This window comes from Puma concolor, chromosome D1, assembly GCF_028749965.1.
Source record: "Puma concolor isolate L17-30 chromosome D1, mPumCon1.1.hap2, whole genome shotgun sequence".
Taxonomy (NCBI): Eukaryota; Metazoa; Chordata; class Mammalia; order Carnivora; family Felidae; genus Puma; species Puma concolor.
Window position 1 is genome coordinate 58,535,748 of NC_141676.1, and position 22,227 is coordinate 58,557,974.

At 42.5% G+C, this 22,227-nt stretch overlaps 1 protein-coding gene across 3 annotated transcripts in view; it reads right to left on the bottom strand.

The window, feature by feature from the left end:
• Positions 1–718: 718 nt before the first annotated feature.
• Positions 719–22,227, bottom strand: part of P4HA3 (prolyl 4-hydroxylase subunit alpha 3) — a 42,334-nt gene continuing 20,825 nt past the window's right edge. For 2 of the 3 annotated variants that reach the window (XM_086678295.1, XM_086678294.1), the window contains 9 exons: positions 20,792–20,843; positions 18,277–18,440; positions 17,857–18,033; positions 12,426–12,490; positions 10,950–11,109; positions 7,290–7,352; positions 3,694–3,762; positions 2,202–2,298; positions 719–1,368 (listed from right to left, as the gene is read on the bottom strand). In XM_086678295.1, coding sequence (XP_086534421.1) covers positions 1,298–1,368; positions 2,202–2,298; positions 3,694–3,762; positions 7,290–7,352; positions 10,950–11,109; positions 12,426–12,490; positions 17,857–18,033; positions 18,277–18,440; positions 20,792–20,843 — 918 coding nt within the window. In that variant the 3' untranslated portion in view covers positions 719–1,297. Of the gene's footprint in view, positions 1,369–2,201; positions 2,299–3,693; positions 5,093–7,289; positions 7,353–10,949; positions 11,110–12,425; positions 12,491–17,856; positions 18,034–18,276; positions 18,441–20,791; positions 20,844–22,227 lie in introns of those variants that run through there. The other variant, XR_015241074.1, reaches the window with a different exon arrangement.

Here is a 22,227-nt window from a genome sequence, read left to right on the forward strand (position 1 = left end):
CTTAGCTCATGCTAGCCCTTCTGCTGGGAAATGCTTCTCCTCATTAGACTCTACCTTAAAAATTCTACCAGTCTTCCAAAGCACAGCTCAAAAGATGCCTTTTTATTCACTTATCCAAAAATATTTGCTGAACGCCTACTTATTTGAACCAGACTTTCTGGGGATACCAGGAGGAAGAAGGAGTACAGAGTCCAGTGCAGGTAGGAAAGCAAATAAACAAATATTGAAATTCAGGGCGATGGGGGCTATTATAGAGGCGTGTACAAAGTAGGGTGGAGTCCTAACGCACACAGCCTGCAGGGAAGGAAACTGACCACAGTTAAATGACTAGAGTAATTGCAATTTGAGAAACATGAAGAAAATAAAATCCATTAACATGAAAGAAAATGACTGGAGGGTCAGGCGGTCAGGGAAGCCCTCTCTGAAGTGACGCTGAGCCCAGAGTGGGACAACAAGAAGAACTTGGCCATGGGGGGATTTGAGGGAGCAGCCAATGCAAAGACCTGAAAGGTGGGGATGATACTGATGGCAATGAGCATAGTGGTTTTAGGAATGGAAAGAATTTCACGTGTCTGGAATGTAATGAGAGGGGATTGGTGGGAGGTGAGCCAAGTTGAGATTATAGCATAATTATATATATATATATATGTACACACACACACACACACACACACATATACATGTATATTTTTTTACTCAATGTTATCATGTAAGAATATTCTTGGTTGTGAAAAATGATTTATTAACACTTTTAATGGCTGTATTAAAAAATCATCATATAAAAAAAAGAAGAAAACTTCATTCTGTTTTTTTAAAATATCATATGAGGTACACTCCTGTTACAGAAACAATCCCTGCTCAGCAGAAGTCAGTGGAGGGAAGGGCAAAAAGCCATGGAAGTCAGGCTAGCCCCTTCCTGCAGGTGTCCTCATTGCCACTTCTGGGCCCCTGTGGTCAGTGCTCAAAGTGGCAGAACCGTCATTGACCAAACCCCAGGGACTGTTGGTAAGTCCTGTTTCCAACATAGCCTGAGCCCCAGAAACTTCTCCCTTTGGATTTCTTGTTACCTTCTTTGTATTGCCTGTCCATTCTATTCTGACTGCAATGACTGGAGGAGAAACCATGTAAATTCCATTCCCTGATACAGACCACTTCCTTAGCTCCCATTTGCAAGGAACAAGCAACGCTTACAAGGCCCTCTTCCGGTAGCTCTCCTTTCTCCTCTCCTAGCTTAGCTTTTTGCTTCTGGCTTCTCTGGAAAGCCACAGGACTCCACCAGCTTCTCTCTGCCAACATTTTAGTCTTCAGGGCTTGAGCTGCATGGCCTGCGGAATTCCTGTCCATATTCATGTATCCACTTGTTGGCCACTGGGGGAGAATAGGGAAGAAGAAGAAGAAGAGAGCAGGCTCAACAGAGCAGACAGCAGCGATGCTCGCTCCCAGGGCTGTGTGAGGACCCGCTTGCATTCTGCACCCTACGCAACTCGCTTGCCCTATCTTCGTCCCAGCCCTGCTACAGACCACAGGATGTTGCTTCTAGCAAAGATAAATAGGAAAGAGGACATTGTCCCCTAGAAAAAGTCTTTGACAGGGCCTGTCTACTGTACACTGATTCTCAAACCTTGGGTACTAAGGTCACTTACTCTTTATTCATGTAGCTCCTAAAAGTCCACCTTCCCCCTGGTGCCAATCCAGAGTAATGAGAATAAAGGGGTGGCTTCTCCTGGCAATTCCCTATCTCAGCATGAGAGTCTCTCGTCTATTTCTTTTTCTGTCGTCAGAACTACGTGGTTTTGGACACATATATGACATGAATACATCTGCTGCTTATTTATCTCTTCCTTGGTTGACCATCTCCTCACGGGGAGGCACTAAATGCTACACATAGTAGCTCGATGGTTCTCTCCTTGGATTAGAGGGCTGGAACTTAGCACCGTTTTCCTCAACTGTGCTCAGAAAGCAAGGCCTGTCTGGTCAGGTCAATAAACTTTCACTGACAGCTTCTCTATAAGAGGATCTGTCCTTTAAGGCTTCCCAATCTGTTGGGGGCAACTAACCCAACAACCTGATCATCTCAATATAATGTGGCACTATAAGGAAGCTATTGGAATGACAAAGCTATGCTATTTTCCATCCACCCCCTATTTCACTTTACTCTGACCCCCTCGCCCCATTCTTATGCCCAGAAAGGCAGGCCTTACCCCACTTATCTCCCACCAAGACAGGACAACCAGCATGAAGTGTGTCTCCATCCCCTTCACCACTCCTATGCAGATTCCACCAAAACAGTGCTGCATTCTGAAAACAAAAGGGCCCACCCCAGAGAGGGTAAGCCCAGAATTTCAGTCCTTTGGAAGTACATGACTAAGGCAAATGCATGCATGTCATTAAATGAGAAAATTATCCACGCAGATTGGAAGCAAGTCATGCATAAAATGGCACAAAATGGCGTAAGTTGCCGTTCACCCATTCATTCATGCATACATCATTTATTGAGAGCCTTCTCTGCTCCAGGCTCTGAGGATGCAGAGACAAATCATGTCCAATTCTGCTCTCAGGAGCCCACAGTCTTAGTGGAGAGACAAGACATAAAAACAAACCAGAACAAGACGGTGTAGCAAGTGCTAGGAGAAAGGTGAATCCCGTGATGTCATGGGATCACTGAGGAGAGGCACTCAGGAAAAACCACAAAATGGAACAAAATATTCCTTATACAATTAAGAACTTAATTCAGATGCTTACCCTTCCTTTGGCACTTACTAATAACACCCCCAGGAAGCAGGCAGTATCATAACTCCCAACTTTAGCAGCAAGGAAGCTGAGGCTTAGCGGCTTTAAATAATGCAACTAAGAAGGAGCACAAGACTCAAACCCAGGTGTTTTGACTCCAAATGCTATATGTTCTTTTTGATCCCATACACAGATTTTCCCCCCTATACAATTCCTATACACTTAGTTTAACCTTGGCCATTAGAAGCAGTTTAAACCCAAAGTAATGAACAGCTTCCCAAATGCACTGACAACATCTGCATTCCCAAGCCCAGAAGAGACACCAATCCCAAGTATTCAGAGATTTCTGCATTTTATTATGCGGTACTTACCTTGTGCCTGGCACTGTGCTAAGTGTTTTATAGGCACGATATCATTTATATATATTCATTTCATTCCTGAATTAGGTAGGGGCTGTGAGGGAGCTTGACTGGTCTGAACCAGGGAATGAGGGAGGGGGGAGTAAAACCTCTTATCACATGGCCCTCCTCTGTGCCTCATGTGATTTCATAGCTCTTATTGCCATATTTTGTTCCTGCCTGCCTGTTAACTTCTCTGTGAGCTCCTGGACGACAAGGACTATGAGTTTTTGTCTGTACCCTCAGTGCCTTCGGCCCTCAGTGTTCAGAGGATCCAAAGGTCACTAAAACTGAGTTCTTACCTTGAGGAGTTTATTGTAATAGAGAAGGCAGACATGTTATCCATCTACTTGCAATATAAGTAGTCATAAAATTAAAAAATAGAGGCACAAGTATCATGTGGCCATCCACACTGAGGAATTACCTTTAATTTCGAGAATCAGGGGAAAACATCTTTTTATCCTCCCTCCCAGGAATAAGCTTGCAGACACAGACAGCACCAAAGCTCGAGTGTTAGTTCTGCACTTTTATTACCACCGTGTGCTGGGACCAGATCCCCACTCACCTTGACCACAGGCACGCTGAAGTTGGCATAGATGAAGGCGGTGGCTCCTCCAGCTTCCACCGAGCTCAGCTACAGTGCCAAAGAAGAGCCAGCATTGAAATAGCTCCTGACTATCCAACTCTGCCCTACCTGACATTTGATGTCATTTCCACATAGATTCCTTCCTCTATTTCAGCTCTGGGAGAAATACTTATTGAGAGACAATGACCCAATTTAGGAATTAAGGAAGACTGCTCAATGGCATCAGTGTTTGCCTGCAGGGCCACAAATTGGAAAGCCTTTAGGAATTCCCCCTTTCTTTATCCTTCCAGCTAACATCCTTATTGAGGGCTACAGTAAGTAGATTCGAAGTTTGAGACCCTCAGGAAGAAATCTAGTTTATTATCACAACCCAAGACACACACACGCCCCTTAAGTACAAGTTTCATAAACATTCTTAGATGAGATACCCCTTGTTATTTTCCATTTTATTTCATTCTATTCTAGTTCAGATTTCTCAAATACCAACCACATCCACTAAATTAATTTCACAGCCCACGAATGGGTCATGACTGTGGCTTGCAGAGCACTGTTTAGATAACAATTAGTTTTCAAAGTTGGGCATTGTAGGAACCACTGACTGCAGCTGTGGCATGTTTCCCACACCACTCATCTCTCTCTAGGTAACCTCAGCTAAGGAGTTTCACCACTGGTATATTCTAGAATTGTGGATATGTTCTCTTAATATGAAGTTTTTTTCTGATTGTCAAATATATAAATAATTTTAAAATACAGGAAAATACTTAAAAATATTACTCATCATCTTATCATCGAGGAAAAAAAGGCATTGTTATAATTTACATACTAGTAACTGACATTTACTCAGCATTGACTATATGCTAGATATTATACTAAGTCCTCGTGGATATCCTACTTATTCCTCACAACAGTCCTATAAATTAGAATTGTTATTGTTATAATTCACTTTTTACAAATAGGAAACTGAGTCTCAGCTTAAGTACTTCACAAAAGGTCACCTGACTCCTCAGTGACTGAGCCTGATTTAACTGAGCCAATGCTAACTACAGAATCCCTGCTTACAATCTTTATGCTACACCCTTGAACATTCAGGTTATTTCCAAATGTTTACTATTATAAACAACCCTTAATGAGTAAAATCATTTTTTCATCTTATGCTCTTCTCGTAGGAAAGAGTCTGGACCATTAGTATTACTGAGTCAAGAATGTGTGCATGCATTGAATACTTTTGATACATGCTGCACTAGGAGCACAACATGACAGTGCCAGTCTTACCTCGCCCTGTCTATCAGAACAGCCATGGATCCCACCACATTCACTGTCAGGGGTTGGGAAGCTGGCACTTGTTAGAAGAAATTGAATTGACGTGGTGCTTCAGAACCTGGTAATGGCAGTGGTGATTTTTAGCATTTCTTAGCTCCCTGTGATTTTTAGCATTTCTTAGCGACCTTTGAGAAGGTCGATGAGAGCAACAATTTGCCCCTTGTGTAACCAACAAACTAGATGATTCTGTTCTAACTCCTGCTGTAGGCAACTATGGGTTTACACAGGGGGAACCTGGACTTTCCTGCATTCCTGTACCTGTGGTTTTGCAGTATGGTGGGAAGGAATGACTTGTCCAACAAATTGAAAAGAGAACCTGACCTGTGTGCTATGAAGCGCCTGAACAGGATTGCGAAGTCAATGGGGTAGGACTAAAGCTTTTACTGTTTTGTACTGGGACTGATCTTATCCAATTTGAACAGAAAATTACAAACTTGATTTCAGCTCAGTCCTCTGTACATCTTATACATTATTTTCTCCCTGCAATATAGCTCTTAGGTTCTCCACAAACCCTATGCTTGTTGTTAGAAATGTTTATGATGGTCTTTTCCCCAACCTGAAGGTGAAAGAATTGGGCATAACCTAGCACTTCCTAGGTCCCATGATGCCAGTGCCCCTTTAAGGGGTTCTATACTTGTTTGTGGGGTACAATGATAGAAACATGACGGATAAAGCTTTATAGAGTGATGTTCCCTTATGTTATTTCATCAGATCCTCAAGACAACCCAATGGGAGGCACAGGACAAGAAAACGAGCTCAAAGAATTGATGTAGTTTGTGCTGAGGCCACATATATCAAGCGGCAGAACCAGAATTAGGCCAACTCTAAGTGCATTCCATTCCACTGTGCAAACCCAAAGTGCATTCCAATCCACTGTCACAAATGCTTAAAACCCAAATGTACATGCACATGTTTGTGTGCACTCACTCCCCCCCGCCCCCATATACACACACTTGCATTTTGCCATTTAAAATTGCAGGGCTCTTGCATCGATGCTACCCTCACCATAGTAACTGGACCTCTGTAACCAGGGAACCAGTGGTAGGAGATATTAGGGAAGTAAAGGACAGGGAGATACTGGCCCCTAGATGTCCTACTCTTTGGTTGATAATGATATTCATCACTGTCTGTGACCACCCATGCCAGCTTGAGTCATCAACCAGAGATGCAACCAGCTGCAGGCAATAAGACATGCCCCCTGCCTGGAGAGCTGACGTCCCTCTGCCTGATAAGAACACTCAGAATAACCACTAGAGGCCAGACACATTGGAAGTGATAGCCTTCCAGTTCTGCAGGAAGTAGAAAACTGAGTCACGTGAAGAAACACAAAGGGATCACCAGCATTACAGACCATAAAGTGTGGCCTCTAGTTGTCCTTTCTTGGCTGTACTGTGGAGACAATACAGCACTGACAAAAGAGGGAATGCTAGGGTGGGGTGTGTCTGCTATTCTAATGAGCCTGAAACAGGACTTCATCTTTGGGTGTTATGCAGAGCCCTTCTACTAATATGTTTATGCCTTCAGTGAACAGTAATACACCTCTTATAATTTAAGTGACAGACGACTGAAATTATGACTTGTCCATAGAGAATGAAGTAAACCCACACCATTTGAAGGGAAGGGGGTTGGTGAGATAATAGCAACTGGGTTCAATTCCTGTAGGATCAGGTCAGAAAGTAGGAGAGGAGCCCAATTTATTTGTTAAGGGGGTTTCATGCTGATTTTACTGAACATTTTATGGGGAGATAGGAAAGAGAATTTTCACTGCATATAAGAGAGCATCTCAGTAGGCATCTCTATTCTTCCATAATCTTAGGTGTCTCATTTCTCTTTCCTCTTTCCTGTCATGGCTCTACAACCTCATCTCTGGGTCCATGCTTTCCAACACCAGTTAGTCTATGGGACTTCAAAGAGAGAGACCCTCACATTCTCTTCCTGTGTTGGTCAGGAATCTCTTGGCCTTCAATGTAACCCCACTTCCCTTCCTAATTACTGCCTATGAGAAGGTCATATTTAAGTGTATGCAGTATAAGCTCTTTGCGGGCAGGAACCCTGACTTATATTTCTTTAGCTCCTATAGAGCCTAATAAAAATGCTGTCTGAAAGTCACAAAAGTCTCAGAGATTTTTGTGCTGTATAGATAGACAGATAGATAGATAAAATCAGTATCTGATACGGTTTTGAAAACCATAAAATAAAAGCAGTATAAATAGTCATTACATAAGAAGCTCTGGTCCTTCCAAAGCAAGACTCACATAGATCATAAATGTTGCAACTCGGTTCCCAGACTTCATTCTGTACAGTGGACTGGTTGGTGACTGGGACAAAAATAAAACATATCATTATTTTATGTACATGGCACCACAATAACAGGATTGTAACATAATAGAGGGAGGAAAATGGGGGTGTCACAGAAGGGCTATAGCCTTGAGCCACACCTAGTTGAGTACCCACCCTTGCTGGCAGGTACTCAATTACTGTTTTTCTTTTACTAATTTATCAGAGACTCATTTAAATGAATTGTATACAGTTGATCCTTGAACAATATGGGTTTGAACTGGGCAGGTCCACTTGTACATAGATTTTTTTCAATAAGTGCTGTAAACATGTTTTCTCTTCCTTATGATCTTCTTAATAACATTTTTCTTTTATCTAGCTTGCTTTATTGTAAGATTACAGTACATAAAACATATACAAAATATGTGTTAATCAATGGTTTATGTCATCAGCAAGACTTCCAGTCAAGAGTAGGCTATGAGAAGTTAAGCGTTCGGGGAGTCAAAATTATACACAGATTCTTGACTGTGCAAGGGGTTGGCCTGAGTTGTTCAAGGGTCAACTGTACTAATCAAACAGAACTGCTTGTCAGTAGTGAAAGTACTATCTGAGGTTAACTGTACCGTTGGTTCCAGTGAAATAAAGAAATTTGTAGATACACTATTACAGATAATTACTCTGTAGGAACTAGGAACACCAAGTCGTAAGAACTTGGAGTTCCCAGTTATTTGCCAAAGAGACACACTCTTTTGACATAGAACAGTTTAACTGAGATCTAATTTACATATCATAAAATTCACCCATTGTAAGAGTACGTTTTTCAGTGAGTTTTGGTAAATTTTACCAGTTGTGCACCACTCACACAATCCAATTTTAGAGCACTTTTCCAGCTTAAAAAGTTCCCTCATGTCAGTTTGTAGTCAGTCCCTATCCCACCCTCAACCCTGAGCAACCACTCAGGGTTTGCTGTCTCTATAGTTTGCCTTTTCTAGAAATTTCATAATAAGCAGACTCATAAAATATGTAGTCTTTTTTTGTTTGGCTTCTTTCACTTAGCATAGTGTTTTTTTGTTTTTTAGCATAGTGTTTTTAAGATTCATCTATATTGTTGGGTATATCAGTAGTAGTTCATTCCTTTTTATTGCTGAGTAGTATTCCATTGTGTGGATATAGAAAAATGTGTTTATTCATTCACTTGTTGATGAGCATTTGGGTTGTTTATAATTCTTAGCTATTATCAATAAATCTGTTTTAAACATTCTTATACAAGTCTTTTTTTAATTAATTTATTTATTTTGAGAGAGAGAGAGAGAGAGAGAGTGTGAGTGGGGAGGGGCAGAGAGAGAGAGACAGGGAGAGAGAGAAATCCCATGCAGGCTCTGTGCTGTCAGCACAGAGCCCAGTGCAGGGCTCAGTCTCATGAACTGTGAGATCTTGACCGGAACTGAAATGAAGAGTCGGATGCTTAACCTACTGAGCTGCCCAGATGCCCCTCTTGTACAAGTCTTTGTATGGACATATTTCCTTTTCTCTTGGGTAAAATACTTAGGAGAGGAATAGGTGGATAATATGTAGGTGTATGTATAACTTTTTCTTTAAATTTTTTTAAATGTTTTATTTATTTTTGAGAGAGAGAGACAAAGTGCAAGCTGGGCAAGGGCAGAGAGAGAGAGGAAGACAGAATCTGAAGCAGGCTCCAGGCCCTGAGCTGTCAGCACAGAACCCAACACGGGGCTTGAATTCATGAACCATGAGATAATGACCTGAGCTGAAGTTGGATGTTTGAGCCACTCAGGCACCCCTATATGTATAACTTTTTAAGAAACTGCCAAACTATCTTTGAAAATGGCTGTACCATTTCACATTTCCATCAGCAATGTATGAAAGTTTGAGCTCCTGCACACTTCCATCAACATTTGATATTATCTGTCTTTGTTATTTAGCCACTGTAATAGGAGTATGGTGCTCATTGTGGTTTTAATTTTTATTTCTCTGATGACATTGAGCATATTTTTATGTGCTTATTTACCCATTCATTTATTTTATTTGGTGAAGTACCCATTCAAATAACCTATTTCATTATTAACCTATACATAATATTAATTCAAATAAGCCCATTTTTAACATATTATTTTATTTATTTATTTATTTTATTTAAAGTTTATTTATTTATTTTGATAGGGTGGGCAGGGGCAGAGAGAGAGAAGGAGAGAGAGAATACCAAGCAGACTCTGCATTGTCAGCACAGAGCCCAATGTGGGGCTCAAACTCATAGACTGTGAGACCATAACCTGAGCCAAAATCAAGAGTTGGAGACTTAAGCAACTGAGCCACCCAGACACCCCTCAAATAAGCCCGTTTTTTAAATTTGAGTTATGGGGTGCCTGGCTGGCTCAGTCAGTAAAACACACAACTCTTGATCTTGGGCTTATGAATTCAAGCTCATAAGCCCACATTGGGCATAGAGCTTACTTAGATAGATGATAGATAAATACATAGACAGATAGAGGGATAAAAGAAAAAATTGAGTTGTCTTATTACTGAATTATAAGTTTTTTATATATTTTGGATACAACTTTTTTTTGCCAGGTATACAATTTATGAGTGTTTTCTCCTAGTTAGTGATTTGTCCTTTCATTTTCTAATGGTGTGTTTGAAAAGCAAATGATTGTAATTTTGATGAGGTCCAATTTATCACTCTTAATTTTTCTTTTATGGATCCTGTTTTGTTATCCTAAGAAACTTTGCCTAGTCACAAAGATTTCTCTATGTTTTCTTCTAGACATTTTATACTTTTGCATTTTACATTTAGGTCTATAATCCATTTTCAGTTAATTTTTGTATATGGTGTGAGGTAAGAGTCTAAAGTTGTTGTTGTTGTTGTTGTTGTTTTGCAAGTAGATACCCAATTGTCCCAGCACCATTTGTTGAAAAGAGTATCTTTTCCTCATTGAATTTCTGTGGCACCTTTGTCAAAATTCAATTGGCCATGTGTGGGTTTATTTCTGGACTTTGTTCTGTTCCACTGACCTATGTGTTTATCCTTATATCAATACCACACAGCCCTGATTATTGTAGCTCTATATTACGTTTTGAAATCAAGTAGTGTTGTGTCCTCCAACTTTGTTCTTTTTCAAAATTTTGGCTGTCCTGGATCCTTTGTATTTCCATATACATTTTAGGATCAGCTTATTAATTTCTATAATTTCTTCTAATTTTGATAAAGTTTGGGTTATTGATCTATAGATCAATTTTGGGGAGATCTTTTAATCCTTAAAAATTACTTGCTCAATATACATCAACAAAGATGGGCAGCTGAAATCATGTGGAAAGGAAAGTGACTGTAAAAAGGACAATCTTCACTGGGAAGTCCCTGGATGAAACAAGACAGAAGACTACATGACAAGCCATATTTTTCTCCCCACTAGCAAATTTTAGAGAGGGGTGATTGTGGCCTAAAAGGAAATGAGTCAGCAGCAGTCTGCTTGAAACCAAGGCTTTCAGACCTTCCTGCAACAAGAGTCTTTGTTCTAAGATTTCACTTGGTGTTCCCTGAGAGCATGTTAAGGGCTCTGCCTCAGAGCAATTAATACCCTGGTTCCCTACCCCAGGAAATTGATCATTGGCCCCATAGTTACCGTAGCATGGTCAAAGTGAGGCTCATAGTGACCACCGATTCCATAGTTCACCACCTGGAGATACTCTGCATAGGGAGGCTGGACATCAAGGCCTGTGAGGGCACCAATGCGATGATCAAGGGTTACCAGCAGTGGGTCAACAGTGTCCTTCAGCCAGGCACTAAAACACATCACAGGTTGGAGCATCAATGATCTGATGCCAGAAATGACTATATGTCTGTGAATGAATGAGTTACATCAATTGCCAGAAAGAAGGATGCAAGGAAGGAAGGCAGGCTGAAGAAACAGCATAAGCACAGACATGGAGGTATAACAATATAGAATATGCACAAGTGTGAAAGCATTTGGTCTATGAAAGAAGTAATGAGAAACAAGGCTGGAAAAGTAAGTTCAAGACATGTAAAAAGCTGAGGACACCATGGTCATAAAACTGGTCTTTTCGGGTAGTTGGATAATCAGTGAAGGTTGGTGGGCAGGAAAGTGATTTGGTGATTAGGAGTTCACTGGTGACCTTTGAAGGACCAGTTCCAGTGCGGCTGTGAGGACAGAACCAAAATTCAAACAGATGCAGAGTGATGGTAGAGAAAAAAGAGGAGGTAATGAGGGTCTCAGTTTCTTTACCTGAAAAGTAAAAAGAATACCACCTACTCTGCTAAAAGTAATGAGTCTAAGTAGAAGGTCGAATTTTCTCTTTGACCCTACAGTGTCATAAAGGTTAGAAAAGCAATGAAGCTGAGGCCATATGGACCTTCCAAAGTTTATAAAACAACTCCTAATAAAAGGTCACAAAATGTACCAAAGAAGTTAAGCTAAATGATTCTGAATCAAAGCTTTCATTATTCACCTCACTTCCCAGACAACAAAAACTATTCACCCATCCTGGGTCTGTCCTCTCCATGGATGCTGTTGTCACTGTCTCCCATGGCTCCGATGGGGACTCATCCTCTTACCAATCCTAAATCCTGTCTTTACAGTGCAAATCAAGGATTGAGGGAAGAAGATAAAGCTGGATTCTCAGCTGCTTCTGCCTCTCTAGAAGCCATCAGGTCCAGAGATTCCGGCCACCCTTCTTGCCTGAATGTTGGCAAGTCATGCTCTGAATATGAGTCAGGAAGCAGGAATGGAATCTTATAAAGTCAGATTCCAAATGGGGACAGGACTGAATCCTCTGGAAAAGCAATCCTGATTAGGAGAATAACTACACACTTATTTTCTGGTTTGGGGCATAGAAGTTTTGTCAAGTCTTTCCCTAAGGGCCTCCTAGTTAAGTCCTCAGACCATATAACCTGTCATAGGCCCTTGGGTGAGAGGAGTAGAAATTCCTCCCTCTCAACAAGAATGTACAGATACAATACATGAACTACGGATTCTCTAGCAGCATCTCTGGATGGCTATCGCTGACCTTCCATTGTGCCACAGGCCTGAGGACAGGCAGCAAGGATGACCAGAGTCCCTACAGGGAAGGACCTCTCTTACCTTTTGCTGATGCGGTACTCCACTGGCAACTGCTTCTCACCTGATGCCACTACAGATCTCTGTAACTGATGTGAAGGACGTAAGAGAAAGTACAAGTGGTTATGATGTGAAGGGAAGGACTGTATCATTTCCATAGACATGCCCCTCTCTTCAGTGTAAACCTAACAATCTCCAATTCCTCCTTAATTTAGAAATATTTTGCACATGCCAAAAAAAAAGGTGGGAGGCGCCTGGGTGGCTCAGTCAGTTAAGCATGACTCTTGATTTCCATTCAGGCCATGCTCCCAGGGCCGTGGTATGGAGTCCCGTGTTAGGCTCCACACAGGGCATGGAGCCTGCTTAAAATTTTCTTTCTCTCTCTGCCCCTCCCCCATGCTTGCGCACTCTCTCTCAAAAAATTATTTTGCTCATGCTACAAATTTAGTGATAGCTATCAATCTCGAAAATAAGCAATAATAAATGACAAAAAAAAATCTGAGTTAAAAATAACCTTTAGCATCATATCTGGTAGCCAATAAGCACTCGATAAAAGTTTGTTAACTGAAATAAAGTGCTATTTGAATCCCTTTTGTATCTGAGATTGTGAGTTCTGTCAGAACAAGGCTGTTTCTCACTCTTCTTTGTCTCCTAGTGGCACAGGGCCTGGCCTAAGGTAAGCATTCAGTGTTTGTCAAATTAAATGAACACCTCTAACAAGGAAATTCCCCACCCTCGGGCACAGCCCTCTCCTCTGAACAATTCCCACAAAGCCCTTCCCTACAAAGAATCAAAATCTATTTGGCTGCAACTGCCTTGATTATGGGGGAAAGAAACCCAAACAGGTTCAAAGTCATTAATTCAACTGTTTCCATTTTGTTCTGAATGTGTAGATATAAATTTTAAATTCTTTAAGTTTATTTATCTACTTTGAGAGAGAAAGAGAGCACTTGAGCAGATAGAGGGAGAGGGAATCCCATGCAGGCTCTGCACTGTCAGTGCCCCCACTGCAGGGCTCTATCCCATGAACCGAGCTGTGAGATCATGACCTGAGCCAAAACCAAGAGTCAGATGCTTAACTGACTGAGTTACCCAGGTGCCCCGAGGGTGATGGAGAAAGGGAGAGAATCTTAAGCAGGCTCCATGCTCAATGCAGAGCCTGACACAGGGCTTGATCCCACAATCCTGGGATCATGACCTGAGTCAAAGTCAAGAGTCAGACACTCAACCAACTGAGTCACCCAGGCGCCCCAGAAAGAGAAATATTTACATAAGGATGTGTCTATTTCTGCATCTGTCATCAGAATGTCAGCTCCATGATGGCAAATCTTTTGTTATTACTATGTCCCTAGGGTCCAGAGAAAGCCTGGCAGGGAGTAGGTGCTCACTATTGGTGAAATGAATGAATGAATGAATGAATGAACTAGAGTCCTGTGCTTAATGACCCAGGCCTGGCACTTCACATGCATTCAGAGCAGAACACAGGGCAATGAACTGCACAAGACAGACACCTTTCCCTTCTTGGAGGCTTCTATAGTATTATTGTTCCTGCTAACCCAGGTAGACAACTTTGAAAAAGTCTCGTCGTTTCCTTGGACCCATTACCCTTGCTATAAAATGCAGCATGTGAACAGCACATTCTTGGGAGGTCCTCTCAGCCTATCCTTCTATGGTACCAGGATGCAGGAAATCAGTAGGTGACTGATAACGCTTCTGTCTAGTCCTTCACCCAGCATCCTCCCCTGAGCCCTTTGTAGAGGAGAGAGGAGACATTCTTAGAGGAGTTGCTCCCTTACGTTTTTCTAGGGCAACATCAGTGGTTTAAAGAAAAATCCTAGGGATACTCCACTCCACCTCCCTCCCCATTAAAGAACCATCTTGCTCTTAATTCCTTTAACATTTATTGTACACCAGCACAGTCATTCACTTTTGGGTGCAGATATTTATTTGTTATTCTCTGTGCTGAGCACAATGCTAGGCATTGAAAATACAACATATGGAGCAGACATAAGTCATGCAGTGGGGCCATAACGGACAAGTTCAGGGCACTAAACAAACATTAAGAAGGAGCATGTAGTCCCTTCTGATGGGGGACAGGAAGGCTTCCCAGGATGTGCAGAAGACAACCAGAATCATACAGGTCAAAAGAGGCCAAGGGAAGAGTGATTTAGGCAGAGAGAAGAGTGTGTGCAGAGGCTAGTGGGATCATGGCCTGTTCATGGAGGTGCAAGTTGTTTAGTGTGGCTGGGGTGTCAAGTGCAAGGGGCACATGCTGTGGAGGGGGTCCGCAGCAGGCAGGCCAAGGAGCATTAAGTGACATTAAAGTGACCCATAAAAGAATTTAAGCAAGGGCAGCCTTTTAAAGATTACTCTTGGGGCGCCTGGGTGGCGCAGTCGGTTAAGCGTCCGACTTCAGCCAGGTCACAATCTCGCGGTCCGTGAGTTCGAGCCCCGCGTCGGGCTCTGGGCTGATGGCTCGGAGCCTGCAGCCTGTTTCTGATTCTGTGTCTCCCTCTCTCTCTGCCCCTCCCCCGTTCATGCTCTGTCTCTCTCTGTCCCAAAAATAAATAAACGTTGAAAAAAAAAAATTAAAAAAAAAAAAAAAGATTACTCTGGCTGCAATGGGCATAATATGGGGCTAGGCATTTCAAGAAAGATGACATACAATCCCTCCTACTTTACAGTCTAGGTGAGGACACAGGATGCTAACCCTTGAAACAGCTAGTGATACTAGACAACACAAAAATGGCAAAATAAATGAAAAAAATACAAGACAAGACAACTAGTGACAAAAGCTTTGAGTTCAAAAAAGAGAAGTTCTTGTATGTAGCCCCAAGAAATGCTCTGAAGAAAAAAATAAGTTCCTACTGAAAGAACCCATGAAAGTACACCAGAGTGACAGGGCTAATGGGTCCAGGGGGGCATGTGGCTTCACCTGAGTCTTCAGGGATGGGTAGGACGTGGATAGAGGGAGAAGTGACAAGAGAGCATTCTCTGGGATAGGAAGCAGATTAATTAAATTCGACACAAGCCACCAAAGCCTTTGAGCTCAGTTCCCGTGTAGAAGCCCCACCCTATAAGCCAAGGCTTATTCCTGGCAAAGCCAAAGACCAGACAGGGATCAGCATCTCCAGATCAGCTTCTGGGAAAAGGGAGAGTGGCAAAGTGTGTGCAGGCCAGATAGATGACCTGGCCACAAAGGACTGCAGGGTGGGCTGCCTGTCCTAAGGAAAAAGCAGCTACTGGCCAGATACTACCACTGGTTCCCTAAACTGCCAAAGCTACTAAAGATACTTTGTTCCAACTGACCAGTAGAGCTTAATCTCTCAAGCCTTCTGCACGAAGATTCCAGACTTCACTGGAAGGGCTGCTGGATGAAATGATTACTGCTACTCTTATCCCTCCAATCCATGTCTGCTGTCAGAATTTTCCTTAAAATCAACAGGCCTCATCATGCCCATCTCCTGTTTAAACGGTCCGACAGCTCTACCCCTGCCTATGGGATAGCATCCAAGCTCCTCAGCATGGTATTTTCAGCACTTCCTCATGGCGTCTCACCATGTAGCTTTATCTCCAATCATCTCCGACCCCATCCCTTGCACACTTCCGCCACCAAGCTTCACCCCATTCTCTGAACACACTGCTTACCAGGTCCTTGCGTACTGTTTTGTCTTCCTGCCATACCCTTTGCCATCTTGTTACTCGGATGAATTTCACATTCACAGAGAAACCGTCTCCATTTCTCCCTCCCCTCCCATCCGCTTTTCCCTCAGAGGAAGGTTCACTTTGCCATGCCGCCATAGCACAGCTCCTTGCATACACCTCTATGACAGCACCTATCACAGGATAGTGTAAATATCTGTTTTCCCCCATTAAGCTGTGAGCTCCCAAAGGGAAAGAGCCAAAACTTAATCTCTGTGCATGTCCAGCACCCAGGACAATGTGTGGCACACAGCAGGCTCTGTATTGTTGGTGAACAGCCAAATAACTGCCTGGATGAACAGCATGCCATCAAGGGCACGATGACATAAGTTATTCAGAGACAGCCTTAATGTGCCATTTATAAAGAGGCAACGTGCTTATAAAAATGAGATAGACTGCGGTATTTCTCTCAATATTTGCCATACTTCCTGGGGGATGATTAAACCCATTGTGGCCTCATGCTTTGCCTTGACCAGTGAAACAGGGACAGAATTAATGTCTGGCCCTTCGAAGCAGAAGCTGGAGGAGCCAGCTAGGAGTTTGCCATCTTGTCTTTTTTGTCTCCTCTGAGACTGGAAATGTCCCAAACATAGGCTGCTCTGTCAGGCTGGGTCTCAAAGTGAAGACAGTTCTGTGCCACGCCTGCAGTCAGCCCAAGGCAGACGTGTAATGTAAGAAACAAACCTTTAGTCTTGTTGTGTCTGAGATCTGGGGGCTGTTTGTTACTGAACATAATTTAGCCTGAGTTAGCTGAGATAGGAAGGCAGAATAACAGAGCAGCCGTCGACATACCCCTAAATTCCAAGTCTGGCTCTAGCTACATATGTGACCTTCATCAAGTGTCTTCCCCTCTCTGGGCCTCAGTTTCCTCTTTAATAAAATGATCTAGTTAAACTAGATAATCTTTCCACTCTGTAATTCTGTAAATCTGCACTATGATATCATTCCTTGCCCATCATTTCACCCTTTTCTTTAAAGTTTTTTTATATATTTAAGTATTCTCTACACCCAACTTGGGGCTTGAACTCATGACCCCGAGATCAAGAGTTGCATGCTCTTCCAACTGAACCAGCCAGGCGTCCCCTCGCCCTTTTTAAAAAAGAAATTTCGGGGCGCCTGGGTGGCTCGGTCGGTTAAGCATCCGACTTCGGCTCAGGTCATGATCTCACGGTCTGTGAGTTCGAGCCCCGCGTCGGGCTCTGTGCTGACAGCTCAGAGTCTGGAGCCTGTTTCGGATTCTGTGTCTCCCTCTCTCTCTGCCCCTCCCCTGTTCATGCTCTGTCTCTCTCTGTCTCAAAAATAAATAAACGTTAAAAAAAAATTGTTTTTTAATAAAAAAAAAATTTCTACCCATTATGTGGAATGATTGACATTGGGGAGGAAGGATACTTACTTTTGAATTTTTTAGGTAAAATTTACATATAATGATATGCACAGATCTCAAGTGTACCATTTGCTGGATTTTAACAAACGCACACAGTTGCATACTCCACATCCCTAACAAGATATCAAGAGCACATTTCAATACCCCAGAAAATGCCCTTGTCCCCTTTCCCAGCCAATCCCCTCCCTCCAGAAGCAACAACTACTGTGATTTTTTTTCACCATTGATTCGTTTTATGGAATAGTTGGCAGTTTGAATTCCTGGCCTGATAAAGTGTGCAGTTGTTCAGGCTGCCTGTTCTCACATTCCTGAACTCCAGGCATGTGATGACACAAAGAGAAGTCCTTGGCAGGCTTTGGGGACACTCACCCACGGTTCTGCAAGTCCTCTAATTTTCTGAGCCTCCAAGTCATTGACAAAGTCATGGTAGAGAACAACATAGGGCTCCAGGTGGATGACTTCCTTCCGGATGGGCTGGAGCAGCAAGTAGGGGCTGGAATTTGTCTCATAGGAGCAGTAGAGGCTAGGGATCTGGTAGTGAGTAGGCTAGAAGGAAAGCCTAGAATCAGCATAAGAGATGAAGGGTCTAGGACCAGAAACCAATATAGGGGAACTACGGCATAAAAAACCTGGCATGCAGGAGATTCAGAATGTGGTCACTCTGAAGCTGTCCAAATGAGCTTTAATTTTTAATGCATCAGCCTTTTCCCCTCACATCGTTCCAATTCTACCTTCTCTCTCTCTCGAGCTAAGCCTGTTCCCCCTTTTTCTTTCCCTGAGGAATCCCACCTGGGATCCCAGGGTCTGACATAACCCCTCGTAGGTGTCTCTGGTCTGCAGGTGGGGCACATTGGGCCTCTGGATGACAGCCTCAGCTACCACCCGGGTGGGGCTCTCTGCCAAGAGCTTTTCATATTTCAACACGTTCCTGGACATCCTCTTATTATCTGGGCCTGGAAGAAATCAGAGCAGGGAATAACACAGATTACCAAACAGCGGTCTCAGGGAGTGCTTCCTAGGTTTCCTACAGCTTCCCTGTTGCACATGACCAATGACTGGACACCCTGAATAACTCCTGTGTCCAGGCACAGGAGGATGTAAGGCCCTCACCTCCAGAAGAGTACCTGGTATTAAAGAAGATTGAGTTAGGCCTGGTAGATCTGCGGGTGCAAAGGACTTTGGGAAGGGAAGTGGTACTTAACACTGTTAGACCAAGGGATCCTAAGGATGGCCGCTCTCGGATAGCGTGATGGTAAGTTTTCTGTATAGGGAAGAAGCTTCACTCATTCACTGATTCATTCACCCACTCAAAAAATCTTCAGTGTACATCTACCGTGTACTGGATACTGTGCTAGAGGCTAACTTCTCAGAGTTTAGAGCCTAATGGAGAAAAGATATGTTAAATAACTACTTACAACGAAACCCATAAATGCCATGAAAGAGAAGTCCAGAGAGCCAAAGCCTATAGCAGAGAGGCCCAACCTATTCTTCCCTGGAGCAGTGAAAGCCAATCCATTGCCAAATCTACTCGATCCTTCAAAATTCCTAACTGGCCTAGACACAGAACAGTGCAATATAAGACAAAGGGGTTCTAGACTTTGGCTCTAGCCTGGGCTCCCACAGGGGTCTTATGTCTTATTTGTGCCCACCTGTTGGTGCCCACTTTGGCTGTAAGATGCCCCATGGGTTGGCAGCCACCCATGACCTGCTAGCCTCTGTGCATGATTTTCAATGCCTCTCAGAAGGATGTGCTGAATTGTTCTAATGCTCCCAAAGCATCTTTCTCCGAGGAGCTCAATGTGCTTCTAACTATCACCACCACCACTCTGGCAGAGAGGGGACAGAAGTTACCGTCCTTTTTTTTTTTTTTTTTTTTTTTTTTAACAAAAAGGGAAATGGAAGTTTGGAAGAAGGGAAATGATGAGCCCAAAACCCCAGTGAAAATACTACAAAGCCAGAAATGGAGCCAGTAATCTCAATTTGTTGTGTCCTGCTTATCCACCTATAACTGCACATGGTTTTGGTTCTCTGGGACAGACAGGGATTCTTTTTTTTTATGTTTATTCATTTTTGAGAGAGAGAGAGAGAGAGAGTGTGTGTGTGTGTGTGTGCGCACGCAGGGTAGGGATAGAGAGAGAAGGAGACAGAATCTGAAGCAGGCTTCAGGTTCCGAGATGTCAACACAGAGCCCGACGGGGGGCTCGAACTCACCAACTGCAAGATCATGACCTGAGCTGAAGTCGGAGGCTCAACCCACTGAGCCACCCAGGTGCCCCCAGACAGGAATTTTAATAGATCAATCACAGGGGCGCCTGGGTGGCTCAGCCAGTTAAGCCTCCGACTTCAGCTCAGGTCTGTAAGTTTGAGCCCTGCGTTGGGCTCTGTGCTGACAGCTCGGAGCCTGGAGCCTGCTTCAGATTCTGTGTTTCCCTCTCTCTCTACCCATCCCCTGCTTGCACTCTGTATCTATCTCAAAAAATAAATAAACATTAAAAAAAAAATAGATCAAGCACAAAGAAATAAAGAAGAGTTGGGTTATCACTTTGGCTGTTGTAATTACTCACATGTTTCCAGACCATGTGGCTACTTCCTTATCCCACTGTTTGCCCAATTATCGGAATGGAATAATGTTACTAAATGGATTCATTAAAAATCGATAAATACATACAATTACAGAATCCTATGTGAGATAGTTTATAAATATTAAAATATAATAGTGATTATTTAGTTACTTTAGTATCTCAATATCTTATTGGGATAGATACTTCCCCCAACTTCCCCCAAAATTTTAAGCAAAAATATCCAAGGAGAGAGCTAAGCTGTTTAAGTCTGATGACTTGCTACGTGAGCAGGGTTGAAGCTGAGCCCTTCACTAGCTGGTCAGGATGCTTGATAGCCAAGTGAACTCTGGTGTTAAGGAAAGAACTGATATCGCTGTGGAAACAGCCAAAATGAGTTATCCCACGAGGAGTCACTCACTCTCCTGCACACAGCGCTCTCATTGATTTCATTCGCTCCCAGTCCTGGATTTGTTCCCCACTGAAGTAACACTAAGGTATAGCCGGTGGAGGAAAGGGACAGGTTGATACCTTCTTAGCATTTTCCTACAAACCAAAAAACTTTCCCCTGATGCACTGATCAATAGATAGGTGAGATTCAATCCAAAATCAGAAATGTGGCTTGGATCATAAAATTAGAAAAATAAAGACACACAACTGTCTTTTCCTTGCAGGGATTAAAGGCCAGAAGCAGAAGGGATTTCCCAGTAAATCAGAGCTGTGGCTTATCTTCTATCATTACGTACTATAGAGAAGAAACTCTCGGGAGAGGCTGAGGGCACACGAAACATTGCCGGCCTATAAAACAAAAAGAAAGAAAGAAAAGGAAGAGTTAACTACACTGGGGATATTTCCTTTGACCAAATCATTAAATGGATTTTTAGAAAAAAAAACTATAAAATACTCTTACCACAAGTAGACAATAAGAATCATTGAAATGAGCAGCAGACTAGAAATGTAGAAGTTCTTGGTCCTAATTCAGGATTTGCAGCCCTAATGCAACTCAGGTCTCCTCAGTTTCCTCATTTACAAATGACTCATTACCACCCTTACCAGGGAAGGTAGAAAAATAAATGAAAATAAACTTTCTTAAAGTGCCCTCAAATCTTAGAGCATGCAAAACCACACAACTGTGGGCTGTTGTTATTTTGGTATATTTCACTACTAAACTTAATAAGGAACTCTAAAAACCCTAGTAAAAATATAATTTGTTCTCTAGGCTCAGTCCTTCCTAGACTCTACGAAGGTAGTGAGAAGGAGGCAACAGAAGAACTGAACCTGAAACATTCCCACTGAATAGTAATGACCTCTTCTGGCCACCATTGGATCTGGGGCTGCATGTGGTCAGAAGTTCACAAGGGCTTTCCAGACAAACCTGGGGAACAGAACCCAGTGTAGGTGGGCTGTGAAACTTCCCTAGGCCCCAAGGAATGATGATGAACTGAGAGATTTGTATTCCTTCTGATCATTTCAATTTTGCATGTTAAAAAAATTCATGTTTAATGATAAAAGCAATATGAAGCAATATGAAAGCAATATGAAACATGAGAGAGAGGGGAAAAAATGCTCTGCTGAAACCCAGGCACATAGATGACACATAGTGTTTACATAGTTACAGTCATATTTGTTACACATTTTCATATCCTGATTGTTTCACTCTACATTGCCATCACGGGTACTATTTATATCACTTCATAGTCTTCAGAGACTGCATATGGTAAAAAACACACAACATAAATTTATCATCTTAACCATTTCTAAGTGTACATTTCAGTAATGTTAAATAAATTCACATTGTTGTGCAACCAATCTCCAAAATTTTTTCATTTTGCAAATCTGAAACTCTGTACCCAACTCTCAATTGCCTCCTTCCTTCAATCCTTGGCAACCACCATTCTATTTTCTGTCTCTATAAATTTGACTATTCTAGATACCACGTATAAGAGCAATCATACAGTATTTGTGTTTTCGTGATTGGCTTATTTCTTTTAGCATAATGTCCTCAAGATTCATCTATGTTGTTGCACGTAGCAGAATGTCCTTCTTTTTTAAGGCTGAATAATATTCCATTGTATGGATATACCACATTCTGTTTCTCCATTCATCCCTCAATGGACACTTGCGTTGCTTCCACTTCTTGGCTGCTGTGGAATAATACTGCTATGAACGTGGTTGTACAAGA